This window comes from Centropristis striata, chromosome 2, assembly GCF_030273125.1.
Source record: "Centropristis striata isolate RG_2023a ecotype Rhode Island chromosome 2, C.striata_1.0, whole genome shotgun sequence".
Classification (NCBI taxonomy): domain Eukaryota; kingdom Metazoa; phylum Chordata; class Actinopteri; order Perciformes; family Serranidae; genus Centropristis; species Centropristis striata.
The window spans coordinates 9,429,162-9,443,552 of record NC_081518.1 but is presented as its reverse complement, the minus strand read 5'-3'; the positions used below and the strand labels follow the sequence as shown (position 1 = coordinate 9,443,552).

Sequence of the window (14,391 nt, the reverse complement as noted above, 5' to 3'; positions counted from 1 at the left end):
CCATAAGCTCTGCATGAAGATCCATCACACTTAGTTGTTTACACTGCAAGCCTTCTAAATCTCCATAATAGATCTTTGTTGTGGTTTGAGGTGGGATGGTGAGGTCAGCTGTTAATTGGCTACTGGTAATTACAGATGCATCTTAAGCTTGCTGACATTGTCCGTGGGGCTTTGGAGACCTGCCTTGCAACTAATGCACCGCAGAGATTACTGCAATGTACAGAGAATTACACAACTCTTGTTAATGCATACTGAAGCAGCAATTAAAATCCTCATCTTGAGTCTAACCTGGTTCCCACCGTGTCACGGAGCAACTGTAGGCATCACATGTTGGGTACATAATGAATTTAGTGGCTTAAATTACATTCAAGTTGCGCATGTTTAAGATCAGATCAACCTGCCTTCGCCCCACCCCTCTTGATTTAAATATCCAAGATCTTCATTCTGTCAACTCTTCCATCCTTCGCCAGTAGCCACGAGGGTGTTTTTCCCCTCTGTGGGGCTGCTTCCCGGGGAAGAGAGGTAGCGCCGGGACAATAGCAGCCACCCAATTAAAGCTGTGTTGGCCTCGCAATTCCTCAAGGTATTGCCATGTGACAGTTTAATTAACCAAGCCCCTTATCTTAATTTAGCAGGATCAAAAAGTAACAAACTGAGGTTATCTGAGAAAAACACTCCCAGTCGCCATCCTCACATACTCACCAAGATACACACACACACACACACACACACATATACTTTCTCTCTCTCAATCTCCGTCACTGTGAGAAAGCTATGGTACAGTGCCACATGTGTAACAGAGATATTATGATGAATTCATACAGCTAGCTTGTATTGCCTATTCAAGATCTATTTATGGTGCACATGCTTTAACGCATATTTATTAAAGCTGCAGGGAACGGCCTAATCACACTGACTTTCTTGCACACACTGCGACAAGTCGGTACATGTGACTGGGGCTCGGCCTCGTCTTCGCAGGGTATGTGTTTATGTTGACAGGTTTTTCTTTTGAATTTGAACTGGCGGCTCAGTGACTGCAGGAAGCCAGGCACCATGCCACTTAAGCCAATCTCCCATGGAGCCTGCCTGCTGTCCCGCCCCTCTTCATCCCTCCCTCCATCCACCCATCCATCCATCCATCCATGAGCTCTTTCTTCTCATCATCTGATCACTCATCAACTGGTTGCCATGTTTCTCCCTTCCTTCCTTGTGGCACTGTTTCTTAGATTTTCACCAGCCGCAACAGCGTGTGGTAGTGCTTTACGCCCCAGGCCCGATTTGCCGTTGTGGCTGGTGTGATCCCATCGCAAGAGGGAATCTAATTATTCTTTCAATCCACTTATTTGAGTTTGCATTTCTTTAATGCATAGAAGCCCTACTACTATTTCTCTAAATACTCTTTCTTATATTTGTCTTCCTTTCTGACATTTCTGATCATCCCATCCACTGTAATCGCATAAACCACATCCTCTCTCTTTGTTTTAGCATTTCCTCTTCTTCAAATACTCCATTATCTTTAGCACTGCAGGCAGTGGATGAAAGGACATTACTAGTTATGGTTGAGCAGAGAAGAAGTCCTGATGCCTTGGACAGGCCAGGCCCATTTATCTCTCTGGTTCCTGATGCAGTGTAACATGGGGAAACAATGCCCGAGGGCACCACAAATATTCATTCACATCAGCAAAGGAAACAGCCTGGACAAAGCGGCCCTTGCATCTTACTGAATCAGGGGAAGTTGTGCTGAATTCTGTGTCTAGGGAAACTTTTACCAGGCATTTCATTTTCACATAATCAAAGCTGAACAATTTCTCCATGTTTGTAACTGCCTTCATAGAATTGATCAAACAATCTGCGACTTAGAGTTTTTGAAATTAATAATGTTGCTGTGTCCAATATAGCATTACTGGGCACAATATCTGTCAAACCACGGCACTGTGTGATCCTAACCTCAGGAAAATAATCAGAAAGAATCAGCTGATTGTGGCAGTCCCACCGAATCCATACAAAAATATATTAATATGACTGCTTGCTTGCAGAGGCCACTTTTCTGCTAGATCAAGGTTTGAAATTGTACATTGTCAGGAGCAAAGAAGCCAGTCATGCCGATAATAGAGGAGAGAGAATTAAATGGCTATTGAGTTACACAAAATATAAAAAAGTGTGCCAACCAGTTTGCCAATTCAAAATACCTGTTCTAGTGTTAAAAAATGGCAGACAATGTGGAGCTAACACACACACACACACACACACACACACACACACACAAGAGAGGAATGCAATAAGCAAGCAGTGGTTTTGCAAGTAAAATGCGTTTTGTGAGATAAGTCGTGTGAATAAAAGATCCATGCCACCTGTGATTTCACCTCCCACAATATTTCTGCCAGCTGATGAGAGAATTAACTCTAATTGTGAGAACAGGCGACGGGAGTGAATTTGTCATATGTAAAACATCGCAGTTATAAATAAAAGTATTATCTCTCCATCACATTATCAAGCTTAAAGGTAATGTGTCAGTAAAGCATAAAATAACTCCAAGCACATAAGAAATATGTACCTCAGGCAGTAAAGACATGGAGATTTCTTGTTGTAGTACTCCATTAAAAAGACAGTTCCACTTTACAACATTTTACTGCAAACAATTGCATTTAAAAAAATACTGTATACAAGTACAGAGCTTTAATCTTTATTTCAACCCTAGGACATAAAAACTAAATCCTAAACTCACGAATGTCCTCATCTGCAGTCTTTGTAATGTTTCATTTAGTTTATGACGCAGACTTTTGGATGGATTAGTTTCTTGTGGTCTGAAAGAGATCCAACTCAAGAGACAAAAACTACAGATGGCAACGCTGCTTTCACTGTAACAATACTGACAGAAGTCTGTGAGAACAGTAAAGCTGCAACTTTTAACTGTTTATCAATTCATTTCAAACCATTCATCAGCTATTCTTTTGACTATAAAACAGTGCAAATAGGGACAAATAGCAATTAACCAACACATGTATTATTATTTAAATGTTGGGAACCCATAAGCAATTAACTACATTTGGTATTTTGCTTTAAAAAAATCAACCAGATTTTGTTCCAAAGACATTTTGAAGGCATGTACATTAGTGCTGAAAAGATGAGAGTGATAATGTATATGACTGAAAAATGATAGGTAGGAAGTAAAAGAGGCTATAAAAGCATATGTGCATGAGTGTGGTTAATGTCTGGAATTACATCCAACACACACACGCAACGCACACTTACACAAGCATGCACAAACGCCCGGCTGTCCATGGACAGAGGACAGATGGCTGCGGAGTGGCTCTGGTCCAGGAAGTGACGATGTTCTGTATCATTATAATCTGCTCCGTAGTATCCTCCCTACTGCTGTGCTGGACAACATGTTTCACCCACTGAGAGCAGACACTGGAACAGCTCGTCTGCTGCTCTGTCACACATACTCTTGGAGAGGTGCTGTGACAACAAACTAACTTGTATTGTGAGCACTTCGGCATTTAACCCTTAGAAAGTTGGTCAGTTCACAGCCTGCAACCATTAAGATTTTCTTCACGCAGTAAGGAAATGTACACAAGGAAGGAGCAAATGTACGGCAGCAGCAGCAGCATTCTCTAAAACGCATTCATTCAGCCTTTTGCAAATAAGGTTTGGAGTTATTTATGTCAGTCAGTCGGTAAATCTAACCGGCACGCAGACACAAGGCACGAGGCTGCACAGCACACATTCTGTTTGTTGTTTTCAGTAAAAGCTCACTTGGTACAACCCATAAGCTGAAAAACTGCAAAAACATCCCCTCGCTCTGAATCCAGTGCCAGAGCCTCTATCTTAAAATATCTCAGCATCAAAAGTTATGATAATATCCTAATCGTCTGTGCTGTAATCACAAATTTATCTAAGCTTTTAAGAGGTTCATGCCTGGAAAAACAAAAAAAAAAACACATAGGCTGCACTGCCATGGGGCTCTGCCACACAATGTTAATTAATTTCATTTATAGCACAGACGCCACATCTACAAGGTTGTTGTTCATGTGATTACCGAGAGAACAACTGGGAGCAGAAATATGTCTGTCGTGATGATGGAGCTGATAAATACAGTTTTTCTCTCCCTGGATGTTGCTTTGGGGAACAGATCTTATACGTTTGTGGTAGAACAGGTTTGGCAGAGGTTGTTTTTTTTTTTCTTTTTCTGCAGTTAACTCTCACCAGTGTGAATTTGCACACACTTGGGGATAATGTAGGTTAGTGTGTTTACAGCAAGCAGGTCTGTGTGCATGTATTCAGTGTAAACATGAAATATGCAAACTCATCAAACCGCCGCGCCTCACTTTGTGAGTTCTATTACACACAAATGAGGCAATAAAGCCAACACATTCAAATTAATCTGCAGGTGCGGCTTCTGACATGAACTGGACCAGATAAGAGAAGAATCATCCCTCATCCTACCAACATATTTAACAGATAGGACTACTCACTGGAATTACCACAAGAATAAACTCCTATAAGAAACAGTCATCAGAGCAAAATTTGTCTTTTCAAAACACTATTAGTTATGTAATTAATGTCATCTGAAGAAAAAAAAAACAACAGATTATCATTGCAGGATATCTACTGGTAATTTGCATGTTGTGTAAAATGGAAATAGAAAGAGCATATGAGGAAATGTGTGTGTGTGACAGACTACCTCTACTCCCCCTGATAGTGTTAGATACTTTAAATTAGGAAACATTTTATCTACCTTTTCTATTTTATCTATTAAAACTGTATTGGCTGCAATGGGGTTCTTTTGACTGAGGTCCCCGTGGACCTCAATACATGGGTATTTTTAAAACTTACTAATTAAAACAGAAACAGAACACCATGATGTGATTGACTAAAAGTATGCCTTTGGGGTCTGCTGGTACCCCAGGGTGCATGTAAAATATGTTTCCCAGACAGCTGACGAAAAGAAAAAAAACTGAAAATTATAATAATAATAATAATAATAATAGCATCACTGAGGTTTAACTGGACCTGGATGAAACTTTAACAATATGGTTGAAGAGTGATTAACTTTAAATCTCTATAACTCTGGTCTAATCCTCATACTCAGTGAGTCTACATTTTTTAATGGGCCTTAAATAACATTTCCACAGCATTTAATGGCTTTGTGTGTTTTTTCAATGTCTAATATGAGTGAACACACACTTGGATTAATACCCTGTAATGTTCTCATTACAGAGCGGTGTTAGGAGATAGGGCTGGGCAGCTGTTAGCATTTAGGCCAAGCAGCCCTTATTGGAATGTGCAGGAGAAAAAGCACTCTCAATGGGATCTAATGCAGTTTTTTTTTTTTTAAAGATGAGCAGTCCAATCATGCTATGATAAGAGGTTGTAATGGTGCTTAGAGTGAAATAAGACATATTTTTAGTCATTGCTTCCATAAACATGCCATAATTATTCACTGCGGCTACCAGGGTGAAGGGATAATGCCAGAGATTTATAGCCCAAGTGGTAAGAGTCCGAGATATTCATCAATCCTCTCGCTGTGGTGCCACAGTGCTCGAGATAGGCTTCACTGGCTGAATGAGGATCAGGGGGTGAGCCGCCATGCAGGCGGGCTGAGGTTTAGAGGTGGAAATCACACCCCACAGCCAGCCCAGCCCCCAGTATCAGACACACACACATACTGAGCACAGAGAAGGACACAAGAATGGACATTACCCTTCATGAACCACAATCATAACAATAGAATTTAATAAAAACTTTGCGTATTAAAGAAAATGGACTAATCCCCATAAATCTTCCATAATGAGAGAGAAGAAATCCTAAGACTGTGATATTTCCCCTCCCTTCACCCCACAAGATTTTAGGCTTTCCACAGGATTCCACTAGCTTAGCTGCAAATCGTCTCACTGCTGTGCGATACCGCCATATCCGCTAAGAATGGGGCGAACACACGATCTGGCACGTGTGTGCGGGCACAAAAACACACACACACACACACACACTCACTCACTCACAAATCTTATTTGACTTTGAGTGATGCTTCCTGGAGAGGTCCAGATTGCTGATGGTTCTCATTTTCCACACCAGGAAAGTAGCTGGTGATGTTGCCATGAATCAGGCTATCAGCCCAGCCAGGGACAGGCCATGGAGAGCTGAGAAGATGAGGAGCAGGGAAAGATGAAAGGCTCAGAGACAAATCCTCTCTGTCCAATGGCTCGCACAAACCCTGAGAAGAAACATGAGCATCTGGCTGCTGTTTTCAGATGTTGCTTGTTTTTTCTAATCTACTGGCCAAGGTCATGCTACACTTTTAGATGGTTTGATATTAAAACACAACAGATACTTCAGAAGGTGCATCCCAAAAATATCCCAATTGATCTTTAATAATGATGACTGATGACTAGAGCAGTCAGTGAGGTATGAGGTGGGAAGATGAGCTCTGTAACACATCAAGTCCTGCTCAAGCTGCTATGACAGAGTTCACTGGGATGAAGCATGCACGTGTCTCCACTGGAACATCGGTTGTAAACACACTCTGATGGCCTTAATTAATCATGTTTAAACAGACAGATGTGATGGCATCACATGAAACCATGACTCCTCCATATGCTACCTGTTTGGAGTAATGTTTGCAAACTAACTCATTACAATGCTCTCAAATAAAGCCTCCCTCTCAGCAGATGTTTGTCCATTAACCTGCAGAACAATTACTTTAACATCGTGTGAAGAATCGCACATTAACAAGGTCCCTCCACACTGGAGAGTACACCCTGATGGAGACTTGAGTTTACTGCGGTAACCTGCTAATAGGAGATGTTATATAATATACGAGAACTGGACTTGAGGAGCGCGGGCGGACCTTTGCCAAGGCTGGTGGTGCATTCATGTGCTTCTCGGAGTGACCCATTGCCCAAGTCGGTAACCTATCTCCCAACTTAGATGTGTTCACACGCTTTAAGTTGTTAAGTGAAGATGTATTTTAATGCCCAGAGCATTTAAACAACCACCTTGCATGCCAGCTGGATCGTCACCGTAGGACTAAATCAGAAAAGAAATGTGGGATCACAAGATAGCACAAAGATCATGTTAAGTTTCACAAATGCATTTGTGTTCCAACCGCTAACATCCTGTGAGACGCGACTGGCAGCTAGCGAAGTAGTTTAGGTGTGTGTGATGACACGGTGAGGCAACTGTTGATAACTGTTCTAAACTGGAAAGTATTTCTTCACTGAAAGAAAAGCAAACAACAGCACTGAAGGCCTTTGTTGATAGAAAATATGTTTTCGCTCTTCTTCCAACTGGCTTTGTCAGCCGGTAATAGAGGATGACAGACAGATGGTTCATCCAATCACCTGCCAAGTATTTTATTTTTATTTTTTATTGCCTGGCCTTTTTCAAAAAAGTTTCCAATCACGGCTTCTGTGTAACGAATCATCTGGTGCATCAGGTTATTTCACCAACATGTTGATTGCGGTTTCCAGTATTCGCGTCACAACAAAGAGGATACAGATCAGCTGAACCGTGAAATATGATCTGGGAAGTCATTTTTACAATTATTCCAACACCACATGAATGCAGCACAGATGCCCTATCTCGCAGTGATAACAAAAGTTTTAATTAATTTGTGTATCCACCTTGTGATTCAGAGTCACTCCTGCTGACTGACAGACAGACTACACAGCCTACTTGACAACGTTAATAATAAAAGGTGAACACTGAAAACTAAGTTCTTGCTGTACTGATTTATGGGTGAATAATTTTCAACCATTCCATTAGTCCATTTTTCATTCAAGTGTAAATCAATGAGAAATGATTGTGTGATATTTGTTGTTGTCAGCAATGACAAATACATTTACTAAGGACTGGGAGTTATAAATGCAATACTGCAAATGCAGCCTCCTAATCACTTGACCAAAGGGTATAACAGCCATGAATGTCATACATTATAGCCTCACATATACTGTAGACAAACATTACAGCTAAAAAGGAAAAGTGGGAACCGTTGTTCCAGCTCTTTTCAAACAAAGAAAACGGTAGTAATTGTCCTTTTAGTTTTCATCTGATGAATAACTGTCTAAAAGTCACTTTCATGATTGAGTCACATTCTGGCTGTGGCTCCATCACATGTCCACTTTGGATCTAGTGCCCGCTGGAAATGTTTCAGAAGAAGTGTGTGTTCAAGCAGCCTGTCTTTCAGCAGCCAGATTTTGTGTTGCTTTGTTCATTTGTTTTGTTTTTCTCTCTTTCTGTCTCCGTCCTTCTCTTGCCTATACTGAAAACCTGTAATCAACTATAATTTACCCCTAAAAGTGAGCCAGCATGAAAAGAAAAAGAAAGCTCTGTAACAAGTTAAACTTTGTTAGTGATTTATAATGTACAATCTTTAAGAAATAAACTGTCTTGGTCACATGTGCACAGTTTTGATACATTTGTTCATGCAAAACAAAGAAATATAAATATCACCAAATTACACAAAGATGCATTATCAATTGCAAATTAATTGCATTATATATTAAATGTATTGGTCTAAGATCAGGGTTACTTTTCAAACGTAATGCACTACAGATACATGTAATTTAATTATATACATAATCTTGTTACTTTTATTCCGCATCTCCCATCACTGAATATTTGTAACAAAAATGACATGCATGAAAACACTGAGCTCATAACAGGCTGAATGTGATGCATGTTGAATATAAATTCAGAATGATTGGTATAATAGGTGTTATACGCATCTACCCACCCTATGAAAACGTGTCTGCATTCATCTGTCCATGAAATATGAATGATGTTGAATGGAATGCCCTTTTCCGACAGTCAGATAAAGGTTTATTGAAGGCCAAAGTGAGCAGAATAGATGTTGCCATGGCTGCAAGTGTGAAAAGGGCATCTGATCTGACTTCTGACCAGTCAATTAATCTTGGAATTGCATTATTTTTATCAAAGGTTCACCCGTGATTCAAAATTAATTGCTGCGAATAAGAAAGAAAAAAGGATAGAGTGAGATTGTGGGGACTTCAAACACTTTGGAAAAGTACAGTAATGCTCGAGTCTTAAGATTAAGACTGCCACAAGGGAAGATGGGTGAATATTTAAGATGGATTAAAGTCTGAATATTTAGTTTGCTTGGCCTCAGTGTGGACTGGCAGAGAAAACCTATTATTCAACAAAACAACATAAAGACACAAATGTAAAGTCACGCCCTCTTTTTACTTAGAAGAGACACAATGCCACGATGAGGATTCAAAAATACATTACATGAGATTGCTTTTTAAAGGTAATCTATGCCTATTGTTTTTTATTCTATTGAAAATCATCATGATGAGGATTATAACAGCAGTGAAATTCATCAGCTCTACGTCTTAAAGAATAAATGGCCTTTAAGGGCGATTGTCGTTCCCAGACGCATATTCTTATGAAATATACAGAGAGATATCCTGTGATGTCAACAGGACTTCCATTTCTGACATGACACCTTCTTGTAGACTGAAGGATGCAAGTATTGTACCATGATGGCTTACGCATCAACATCAGCTGCAGAAAGAAATGCAAATAGAGAAATAGCTAAACAACACTCAGGAGCTCTTTCATGGCTGCAAAATCCTACTAAAAATGGAAGATATTTCTTAATTTAGATAGTTTGAACTGAAAGAGTCATAGAAGCAAGGACTCCTTCATTTATTTATTTTAGCTCCATAAAAGATTCTGAAGTGTGTTTTAGTTTTAAGATCTAAAAAATCTTTTCAAATCTGCTACAAGAGAGGTGAACAAATAACACGTTTTAAGAACATTTAAATTTTGATATTGAACCCCGGTGTTGTCTTGGGGGTAAAAAATGACCCGTCACTATGTTTAAAAGCATAGTAAATCCTTTTAACATTCTTTTTTCAAATTGAAATTTGATGACTTTTCCTAGAATAACCCCTGCATGAGAAAAAGTAAAACATTGCCTTTGTTCATATCTCCATGGAAGCTGTACGCCAACAGGATACAAATCTTATCTTAGGGGACATTTTTGACGCAGCAGCTATAAAAAAAAATAATTTTCATACCACAAAAACCATAAAAACCTTGCATGCATGCACATATGCACGCACACTTGCTAAAAAATATGTTTGCACCTATGCAGTACCTTTAGCAAAGAAAAAAATGAATAGAAATAATCCCTTTCTTAAGTAAAACAGTAAACCAATTATGTCAGGTGTGTTGTGATAAAACCTAGTGTATTCCACAAATTAAATTCAGTTTTTCTGCACTGTAAGAGAGAAAATCTAGATATTCACAAAGTTGACTTTATATAAGGGGTTTAGTAAAGGTGTGTCATTATTTACCCTTAGAACAAGTGGTGTATGCAAAAGGTTTAGACAGCACAAGTGTAAACTGAATATGCATTCAAGTTCAAAGAACTCACTGACATCCTCAGCATGATCAATTATTAAACACTAGCAGCAAAGACGGATATAAATATAGGGATTGTTGGGTAAAAATTAAATATACACCATCATCCTTTATATGTGTACGTTAGATACTATATGTCAGTGTGTGTATTCACATCTGTGTTTGAGTGTGGATGTGCGGGGGGTTCGCATGTGTGAAAGCAATTGACAAAGCATGACAATTCCCTTATTTAAGCTATTCACAAGTTGAGGGACGATGTGGGGGTGGGGGTTTCTCTCACCCTGCCACAAATAACGGAGAAAAGTCAATTTCATCGCCTTCTACTGCGCTGTCATAGGAACACGTCTCATGCTGTCTCCCATCACTGTATCCCTGCTGTCCTTGTAGTATCACATCCTCCTCCCACCTCCCTCTCTCCCTGCTCTGTCCCACTCATACCTCCCCTTTTGAAACAAGGCAGGCGGCTTGATTATCACACTCCAATCGCAGCTAATTAGGACAGGTCAGCTGGTACAGTCAAACAGTATCCCTGTCAAGCAGTGTCCCTCCATGCTCTCTTCCTCCTCCCCTTCTATCATCCCCCTCTCTCTCCATTTCCTCGGACAGCCCTATCAGTGAGTAACATCTCCCTACACCACTGCCGCCTGTCTGTTCGTGATAGCGACTATGGCAGTCATCTCCACAGAGGCAAGCGATGTGCTGCCAGCCACTCCGCCGGAGCCAGACAAGCCTGTATCAACGTCTGCTGCAGGCGCGTTGGAGCATCAATTAATCGCCGTTTAAAACTGGCAAAAAAAATGCATTTGATATACTTAAGCTTAATTAATACGTTGCTACCAATTTTGCAGGGCTAATTAATCAATTTGAGGCTGGTCCCTAGCGTGAAGATGTCCAGATTATGTTGTCTGGAAGGAAACCGTACTGAACATCAGAGAAGGGGAAGAATTATGAGCAAGGAGAAAAAAAAGGAGTTTTTTTTCTACCTATTACCACAGGAGAGCATAAATACAGAAATTGGAGAGAGGAGAGGAGAGGAGAGAGAAAGAAGCCCAACAAGAATGGCCAAATCAAAACGGAGAAAGATACACAACTGAGTGTACACTGCCGGCTACAACCTAGTGGCTATAAAGGCTAAGAACTGAAACAGGGTTGGGGATTGATTGGGACTTGAACTACATGCTTTGTGCACTTGTAGTTCTGTTTATACTGAGCCAGTGAATGAGGCCGCAGAGTCCTGGCAGGCAAGCAGAGAGAGCTACAGAGAGTAATTGGGAGGGCTATGCTTGGAGAGAAACAGAGGACTTAAGATGGAATGAAGGAGGAGAGGAGGGGGGGCGGAGGGAGACCTATGAAGTAGATGCTAAGTGCCGAGATGTGAAGAAAATAAGCCCGCAGGAAACCGTCCCCAGGGACGGTGACCAGTGACAAGCTCCCTTTTCCTGTTGTTTTTTTTTTCATCTGATATTAGACATACCTGTGTGCTTCTATGTATACAGTTCATGTGTGTGCAAGGAGAGGGAGCTTTATTTCAACCACAGATATCAATATCTAAAAGCAGAGCAACACCTAACACCATATTTCCTTTAATAGCTCATGTTTCCTCCATTCCCCTTTTCTTTTTTTTACTCAGCCCCATTAATTAGCCATAAAATGACTATAGTAAATTACCTGTAAATGAGCTGTACTGCTTAAGACAAAGAAGCAGATGGGACTACTCTTAAGCTTACCAGGCACAAGGTGACCATCTTGCAATTCATCTTGAACAGCAGGTGGACATAAAGCATAAAAAGCGGACCTTTCTAAGCAGATGACATTGTCATTTAAGAGGCAGGAGATCGCGTCATGATATTGTCTTCACGTGTAAATATTAACTCAAAGTGAGGCGTCATTGCAGCATTCAACTGGTATCTTTACAAGTTAATAAAGATGCACTGGAACGGTGCCAGAGAGATGTTCACCACCCCTCACTCCTCATCACTGCTCTTGCACCATGCCTTGGCCTCCTGCCCCTGCCCTCCCCCACAGCTTAGCTAAACCCGCATGTTATTGGCTAAACACAGCCAGCTGCAGCCAGTTAACTGTCTAATCTCACATCAATCGATTTCCCCAAACAAGGAGAGGTGGAGAAGTGGAACGAAAAGTCGCGGAGCAGAGATGAAAACACAGCCGAGTGTGAGAATAAATGGGAGGGCAGCGACGACTGAGAAAAGGCAGGTTGCAGTTTTTCAGCATCATCGGGCTTGTGTCTGTGTGTGTTTGTGTACTGGTGCGACAATCTCTTGTTCGAGATCATCAAAGGGATACTGATCGAAGACACAGAAGAGAAAGGTGGATGGACAGGCTGCGGTTGGTACTATCAGGCAGGAGCAGCAGCATAAACACCAACAATGTTGTATTGGGACGGATTTTACAGACTGACTACTTCCCAACATACTCTCAGCGTTGTTTGTCATGTGTTTCATGTGTACAAATGTGATTCTTTCAGTCCCTCATGGACAATTAAATAGCGACATTTTCAAAATGAGAAACATATGGGGCTTTTTAATTGGCCAATTTCTCTTGCCAACGTGTGTGGCTTTTTTTTCATTCTAAAAACCAATGAAAAGGGAAAAAAAATGCTATCTAGTCAGACATGCATATTGCAGCACAGAGTGTTGCACAAATTGTCATTGTCCTTCCGCAAAGAGTAAAACAGCCCTTCTGTTCTGTGGATTAATAGCACCATTACACAGAATCCATGTTCAGTACACCGCACTGGATACAGTCAGTGAGATACATACTTCTTGGTGTCGAGACTTCAGTGAATTTGTATTTCTGTGGGAATATCTGTTTTGCCAAGCAGGTAATGGCCCACACCGAGGTACAAGAGTGGATGAAGCTGCAGTGAGAAATCTACCATTCCACCTCCTGTCCCATTACTTCTTCCTATACCTACAGTATGTATAATCCTGGCTTTCTCGCCTCCCCTGACCCTGCACTAATCATGTGAGGTGGCTGGGGTGGGGAGGACTGCAACAACTCATATCTGGGGAGTTATTGTTCTACACATGTCATGTGTAATCTGCCCGACCCACAGCGCTTAGAATAATTATTCATATTTAATCACCGCACTACGAAGCTACATCTCCTGCCGCTCACTAAGTCATTTTCCATGTTCCATTATCAAAGTTTCAGAGACGGGTGCTCAGGGAAGGGGGACTAAATGGAGAGGCTGAAGTAGTTGGGCTTATAAAAACATAATGGGCTTGTCTGCTTTGATAAACTGAGGACGTGTATAGAATGCACACTCGCTCACACCCTCAAATACACACATAGACAGACACACACACACACACACACACACACACACAATAAATGAGAAAAGTGCAGAGAACAAAGTAGAGGAGAATAAAGTAGCCAAGTATAAGTTCAGATTGTGAGTGTTCAGGCAAGTCAGGAGCTCAATCGTTTACACAAATAACAGCAGCATGGAAAGAAAGCGGATCGAGTGTGTCTGGCTCGAGTGGCATCTTTCATTTAGTGAGCAATCAAATCTGCCAATGAGGGCTCACCTTGCTCCAAAGGCGGTGGTTTCACCCCCGTAGCCTTCAACTTGAGGGCTTCTTTTGCAGACATATCGCAGCAGGAGCCTTTGTTGGTGTCCTGGTCGCTGTCAGCCTGGTCACTGTCACCATGACCACTGTCTCTAAGGCTGGCTCGCTCCGGGTCTTTAAATGTTGAACTACTAGACACACAAAACGCGAAAAAAAGAAAAAGAGTGTTAGTACACAGTGTTTGGATGGGAATTTGTAGAGGCTTTTTAGTTTTTGTAACCCTCAGAGAAAGTTAAGAGACAGCATGAAACATTGATGAGCACCCCTGAATGCTTAAGTAAAACAAGAGAAAATATATAATAATAGGATAATAAAACGCTTGGAAAAATACTGTGCTGTCTGCTTAAGGAGACAAAAGCTAAAACAAGAAACACAGCATCTTGCTTGTGATTATATCTTATGTATT

The 14,391-nt window shown here is 40.9% G+C and overlaps 1 protein-coding gene across 3 annotated transcripts in view; it reads right to left on the bottom strand.

Moving 5' to 3' along the window:
* Nucleotides 1-14,391, bottom strand: part of pcdh17 (protocadherin 17) — a 62,399-nt gene that overhangs the window by 22,777 nt on the left and 25,231 nt on the right. For 2 of the 3 annotated variants that reach the window (XM_059349409.1, XM_059349420.1), the window contains exon 4: nucleotides 13,944-14,116. In XM_059349409.1, the coding sequence (XP_059205392.1) occupies nucleotides 13,944-14,116 (173 nt within the window). The remainder of the gene's footprint in view (nucleotides 1-13,943; nucleotides 14,117-14,391) is intronic. The other variant, XM_059349414.1, reaches the window with a different exon arrangement.